This window comes from Pholis gunnellus, assembly GCF_910591455.1.
Source record: "Pholis gunnellus genome assembly, chromosome: 3".
Lineage (NCBI taxonomy): Eukaryota > Metazoa > Chordata > Actinopteri > Perciformes > Pholidae > Pholis > Pholis gunnellus.
Window position 1 is genome coordinate 14,824,550 of NC_136529.1, and position 7,183 is coordinate 14,831,732.

The following is a 7,183-nucleotide window of genomic DNA, read 5'->3' on the forward strand; positions in this document are numbered from 1 at the left end:
AGAGGCCAGATCGCAGATCAGATTCACAGGGGAAAAAATGCAAATGGGAACACTAATAGTGTCATGCGTTATCTTTGCAATCTGGCAATGTCTTACTCACACGTTTTCTTTTTCTTTTTAAATGAAAACACTAATAACGGCGATAATGCAACACAACTGGAAAACAGATCCACATTAAACAGACCAATGCTTTGATCCATTTTTGTTTTACCTAGGAAGTTGAAATTATGTCAACATCACGTGCTCGTGACAACTTGATCTAATTAAGGCCTCAATAAGTTTGGAGTTTAAACCACTCACAGACTCAAAGCAAATGCTGCAAAGCACTTCAAGGTCAAATTCTACTTGCAAATGAATACACAAATAACAATAATCTATTTCATAGCATTCACAGGGGCCATATGTCTGCATATCCTTCTGACACCAGAAAGCAGGCTACATGTAGCTAATGATAATAACGTTTTTGATGCCAGACCTTTACTTGTAACTGAATATTTTTACAGAGTGTTATTGCAGATCTGTGTTCAGCAGTATCAGGTACAGCAGCTCCAGTCATGCAGCAGCAGCACACATGTCTGGTCTTATATTTCATGCCAGACATTCACCAACACTGACTGAACAGTTTTGATCCATTAGATTAACAAATTGGATATGTATCATTATTAGACCGGTAATTGTGATTCATCATGGAGACGTTTCAGACAGGCACAGACAGGTATGGCCCGTGGGTTTTGGCTGCCTTGTTTCACCTCAGCTGTGTCACTGGTCCCCCTCACACACACACACACACACACACACCATTCCTGCACTTCATCCTACCTGTGTACAGGTGTTCAGCCTGGCTTGTGTCCATAAGCACCCCCATCCGTCTCATGCTTCACTTGCAAACAAATATTTGAATGGACACGGGACGAGTGACATGGCTTAATTTCTGACATTGCCCATTATGTGCTTATATTGCTGAGAAATCTGTTAGTGTGATGGAGAGGGGGAATGGGAGTGTGTGTGTGTGTAGCATGCATGCGTCAGTGTTTTCTTTGATGTGAAAGTGTAAACCATGTGTTATGTTCAGAGTGCAAAGTGCAGAACTCACCTGTTAGTAATAAGAGCAGACTCCAGTCCATAAATGGCATTCCTCTGCATTCCACAGATTCTGCTTCACCAGGGGTCTGGATAAACGTGTGCGCCTGCACACGCTCATTCAAACAATCCTTCTTCTCTCCTAGCAGGCCCATGCAACCACACATAAGTGATCAATCACACTCAAAACAATCACGCCAAACACTCTCGGCCAACGAATACACAACACGTAAGAGATTCTTCCTGATATGGAGACGTGTGCTATTCCAACTCTTTGGGAAGAACACTTACAGTCACAGCTAAACACGCTTATCCAACTCACACAACTTAAAAAAAAAGGACTAGAAATCACTCTGTGCAAATTCATGATCTAGCATGAGTGGAGATCAGGCTTGGTTACACGTTATGGTGTTGGAAGAAATCTACATCTATAAATAGTTAAACTATATGATAATGTTCTTGTTACACACATGTATGCAAACATAACTATCTCTTTCAACGATATGGATAAGTCTCCCACCAACTCTATGTTCTTTATTCCATCATTCTGTGCAACTTTTCCTCCTCCCACTCTCTAACAGGGCTGCAGATGCTGAACCTGGCCCTCATTCCAAAACAGCAGGAGTTCCAGTCTCCCAGCTCATTAACACACAGAATTGCCTCCCGCCCCCAAACCACATTTCATTCTCCTCAAACATGCACAAAGAAAAAACAAAGAGAGAAACAGATGAAGTTTTCCATAATCGCTTTATTAAATATACATTGACTGGCATTTGATAAACACAATGTGGGAATCATTGGACGCTAGTGCCGGGACAGAAAGGAGCAGCAGCACAAAAAAACGGATGAACAACTTCATGGCAAATCCTGCTCATCTTTAGTCCTTCACTGCTGGTCCTGTAAATGAGCACAAAAAACATGAAGCACGATGTGTCACAAACCTCTGAAAAACAATACATTTCACCCTCTGCACTCACCTTAACCATGTTGCCATGAACCAGGTACGGAGACCTAAAGTCATGCTGGCAGTTGGCGTATCCCATTCCCAGTCCCAAACCTGAGCCAAGTGAGACAGGCCATGTGCGACCTGAGAAGGGGGGGGGGGGGGCATTTACCCATAAATGATGTTTTAAAGAAGCAATTACAAAAAAAAAAAAATGCATTTACCAGTCTACAGTAAGAAACAGCACTTACGTTTAAAGAGAAGGACGGAGAACACAACGCCCACAGCAAGACCAGTTACTGCAAAGGGGAAGAAAAAAAGAGAGCATGTAAAGTAAAGTGACTGAACTACACATCCAACAATGATTTAACTTCAGTACTGAGGTAATGTGACCATGTCTGATCCAGTATAAAAAACTGTCTGGCATAGATGTAGGCCTGTAATGAGGTCAGTGAGGTGCCGCGATTATGTCTGATGCAAGAGTCGGTAAACAGCACAAGTTAGCAAGACATTGCTCATTAGGAAAAGAGAGGGAGACAAAAAGCAGCAAGAGAGCACAAACTTCCAAGAAAGAACGGAAACAGTAAAAGGGGTGCAAGAGAGGGGGGAAAATGAGTGAGAAGGAGCGGCCAGAGTCCATGAGGCGGAGGGCAGAAGAGGTAATAGGTCAAAGAGTGCACACATGTGCAGGTAAGCAATGCCTTGACCCGGTGTGGTCCAGCAGGAGGTGAGTCTCAGTGACACAGAAGCTAGCTCAGTTGTTTGAAGTGCTCAGACCGGAGTGGGATCTTGAGGAGGAATGTGTTTGTGCGCTTAACTTCACCTCGCTGCAGGCCACACCACACCCAACAGCAGGCCAGCCAGCACAGAAAACATATTAAAAATAAAAACAGCCATTTGGGCCCCACCGACTCTTAATTGAATTCAGTAAGCTATGCAGCATGACCTATTTGCCTGAACCCTCAGACTCTTTCTCTTTAGCACGACTTACAAATGTCAAACAGGACCACAAAAGACCCAGCACGCCCTCAGCGCAGATCAACAACAAACCATTGTCGTCTACGTCCGTTTCAAGCAAAGAGTTAGTTCAATTTAAGGTTCTCCGGCTTTCTTTGCTCTTCAGCCAGAGCCCCTTTGAAGCCCCCGATCTTCCACTGACAGTAATACAGTAAAAGCATTGGCAGAATATGAGGGCTGATCAGCATCTCATTTTGGCGTCCTCTCTCTTTGTCTGTACGTCTCCAAGGGAGATGGTTTATAACAAAAACATTTGTGCTGCAGTAGAATAAACTGTATAACCCACAGGCCACAAAACACTCATTTGGTTTCCCAGAAAATGAAGTCCAGAGCTAGTTAATGTTATTGTTATTCATCATTTCAAGCATTTTTGGGGAAATGGCATCAATAAAAACATTCCATTTTGTGAATTCAGTGCAGCAAATACAGCTTCAGATGTAAAACATTGCAAGTTTCAAACGATCGTGGCAGCACATTTCTTTGTGGAGCGAATGATTGTGATGTTTCCGTGTGATGAAGGGGACATTGTTCAGGATTTGCACAGAATTATCTTTCCTAATATGACACGGTGACAGTCATTACTGTAACTGAAGTAATATAAATAGTGTTGGTTTAATTGTGCAGCTATTCTTACTGATTTTGACAGGCATTAATGGAGCCCTTGGGATCATTTGCAATACCTCTGGTACCCTGACATTTCATCTCGTGACATCATCAGGTCAAAATTTCAATTTGCGCAATCATTTGGTGAATGACCCAGACTGGTGACATTCCCATCAGCCTCAGCTTCACTTTGTGCTAATAAGCAAGCGTTAGTGTGCTAAATGCAAACCTAAGACAGTGAACAAGGTAAAAAATGACATTAGAATGTCAGTATTGTCATTGTGAGCATGATACATGTGGTGAAGACTATTAATGGCCGGTCTCACTCCAACATTGTTCCTCAAATTAAATGTTTCCAATAAAGACAGTTGTTTCCTGTTATGAAGAGGACGTAATTATTTTCCTCCCTGACATCAAGGCACATGCTTTCCTTTCACTTTTATCCCTGGCCAGTAGATATCTCCTCTCATCTTTGATGTTCAGTGCTTATTCTTTGTAGGATATCCAAAGTTTTACTACATAATCTGAACCTGTGTGTGTAAAATGACGTATAGATGCACCAGAGGATACCAACCGTTTATCTAGTTTATGGTTCGTCTAAAGTTAACAATTTGGAATCATTAACACACTTAAACAATGCTACACAAAAAATGATATACACAATAATCTTCCTGAGCAAACGTGGAAAGATGGAGCTAACAAATAAAAGTGAACCCTGAGCTCCTGAGCAGAACATATGCTGCAGAGCTTCTCTGGCTACAGACACACCTTGGCACAGCGGACAGTTTGCTACACAGAATGAAGAATGTCCTCCCAGCAAGAAACATATTTCATTGTGCCAAAGTTGACGTCATTGAGTGTCTTTTGGGACAGATTGTTTGCCAGCCTGAGTATTTGAGTGCTGCATCAACACTGATCCATATATATATATATATATATATATATATATATATATATATATATATATATATATATATATATATATATATACACTCTGCATAAAGACCCCATGGTGATCTGCTCGACACTTAACGCTGTGTAGTTCAGAGACGATTGGTTGAGAGGAGGCCAGTCCATGGAGGAAATCTCTAAACCAGGAAACATCTATTCATTTTGATCTGACGTTCTCAAAATCCCTGTTAAACATAGCAGATGGTTTTGCTAGTAAATTCAAACATGTCTGCTGAGTAGTGTGTATTAGCTATATATCAAAGTAAATGTTACACATAAGCTGTTTTCAATGTGAAGTGAGTGTACGACAATAAAAAAGTGACTGTTTTCAGTTAGAAGACTTGTAATGATACTGCTCAGATTGTTGTCTTCCTTCAATACTTCCCTTTCTGCTGATAATGGGCTAAATGTAGCAAAATATCTCAAATATAATTATAGATGTAGACTTTATCTGTTGATCCGGGTTGTAGGGTGTTTGGGCCATGCTTAAATGATGTAAGGTTAATTTATTCCTGGATCAAAGCCCATGAAGCTTCTACAGACTTCATATGTTGGGGTCTGAACTGCTGGTGCATCAGTTGAAAAGATGTATTGTTATAACTGAAAATGACTGAAATCATAACGTATGCCAAACAAAAGTGGAAAATTGGGGAACACTGGTCACATGTAGACCATCACCGGCTACACTACAAGAGTCCGTCCACACTAAACTGGGAAATTCTGAAAAGGAACCTCAGTCCATGCCGTGCCAGCATTCTCTCTCCAGAGGGGATAAATCTGAAGACGCCGGCTTTGCATTTTCCTGTTGACAGAGAAAATCTCCTGGAAAACAATAACATATGTCCTCCCAGACAGGCCCGGAGGCTGGAAGGAAGGACATTATGAACCGTCCAATCTCTGAACCCATCGGCTATCGAGCATGCTACATATGAATGCATAATCTGTTTAATAGAGATTATGAACCATCTGTCACACAGCACAGCTGATGTCATCACGCTGTAATTACACATATGAAACAGGATTAAATCAGCATTTCATACAGAAGAAGAACCATAATTGATAATGAGAACAATTAATTATCTACTTCAGCTGTATTAAAACACAGAAAACGGAGTAGGAGAGGACTTATAGTGGTTTAACTGAGCAGAGTAATCAAGTGGTCCTTCCCACTCATAGATTTAGCAGTTTCTAATAGTTTGGGTGATTTCGGGGGGACCGACTTCCCAGTTTCATGTGCATGTGGTCTGAGTTGAATCTGCACCTCTGACAGTCTTAACAAAAACCTTGTATGTTTGAGATACGCTTTAGTTTTAAGAGCCAGAGTATGACTGTAATGCTCCGTGCTGCTATTTAACTGTAAAATGTTGATTTCAGTTGTGGGCGATGGAGAGATGAGACAGCCCGAGTCAGGAGAACTGGTCTCAGGATGAAAGTGGACAGAATGATCCTTCAACGTTACGCCATCCGTGTACTCTGATTACTCTGTTCACACACTCAGTACAGTCCGTTAATCAAAGCCCAGCTTGTATCCCAACGCTATGTGGTCTTCTTCAGTCTAATCATTCTTCACCCAAATAACAAAACACGTTAGTTTGACCCATTCAGCAGACAGGTTAACGGTTGACCTTTGTAAACTGTGCCGGGATGGTCAGACACATGTCCCGTAGAAAAGGACCTCGACTGGCTGGTCGCACAGCTTATTTACCACGTGTGATGTACTGCAAGATACATTATAGACGCGTTACGTAATAATATGACATTTATGAAAAGACATTAACCTGTTTTCACGGCTGTGTCAGCAAGACAGCGGTCCCATTTCCGTCCGTGTTCGTCTGCCATGTTTTTAACTGTCAGGAAGCTCCTCAAAGTATCGCGAGAGAAATATAAACTCACGTGAACTCACAATTTTCCGGTTTTTACCTCCATGGTTTTTACACACAGTTTATGATTTTATGCCCTTCCGGTTTTTGGTTTTTATTTGTATTCAGCTCCTAAAATAACGTCCACTTTGAGTGAACATCTCTTTTTGATGTCTTATTCATTTAATTAGGCAACATGGGACATTCAACTTGATATGTTAACAAAGAGTCTAAACAGCTCCTTCCTGTTTACACAAATGCACGTTCACACATTTGATAGAAATAACATGTATTGGCCCCCTGAATTTATGTTCTGTTAATTTATGTTTCACTGTGACATACTTTTAAAGGGCTAATCCTTTAGATAACATATTTAAAACCAACTTGTCTTGCTGTCATTTCATTAAGCTGTTATATATGTCTCACTATACCGGATAAAAGTTCTGTACATTAGAACTTCTCAGTAGTTTTCAGTGCTGGTGAAAGTGTCCCCTATCTGGCCTAGGATGTATGTGCATACATGCAAGTGTTGCACATACAGTCTATGGCACATGCTGAACAGAAAACTAGGAGATTCAATGTAATGCTATGCAGGCAGTAACAGTAGCCATTTGACACTGGACTAGTCTTCTTTCTTTGAATATGTTTTGCCTCACAGATAATCTAGGTGTGATATATTTTGAGAAGGAACTTGAGCCACACCTTCATTGTGTTTTTTTTAAACACATTA

The 7,183-nt window shown here is 41.0% G+C and overlaps 1 protein-coding gene across 1 annotated transcript; it reads right to left on the reverse strand.

Moving 5' to 3' along the window:
- Positions 1 to 1,808: 1,808 nt before the first annotated feature.
- LOC306693896 (MICOS complex subunit Mic10-like) lies at positions 1,809 to 6,448 on the reverse strand. The gene is made up of 4 exons (XM_079156558.1): positions 6,373 to 6,448; positions 2,275 to 2,322; positions 2,058 to 2,167; positions 1,809 to 1,977 (listed from the first exon to the last, which is right to left on the reverse strand). Exons 1-4 carry the CDS (start codon positions 6,431 to 6,433, stop codon positions 1,966 to 1,968), a joined length of 231 nt encoding a protein of 76 aa, XP_079012684.1. The 5' UTR covers positions 6,434 to 6,448; the 3' UTR covers positions 1,809 to 1,965.
- Between the last annotated feature and the right edge of the window lie 735 nt (positions 6,449 to 7,183).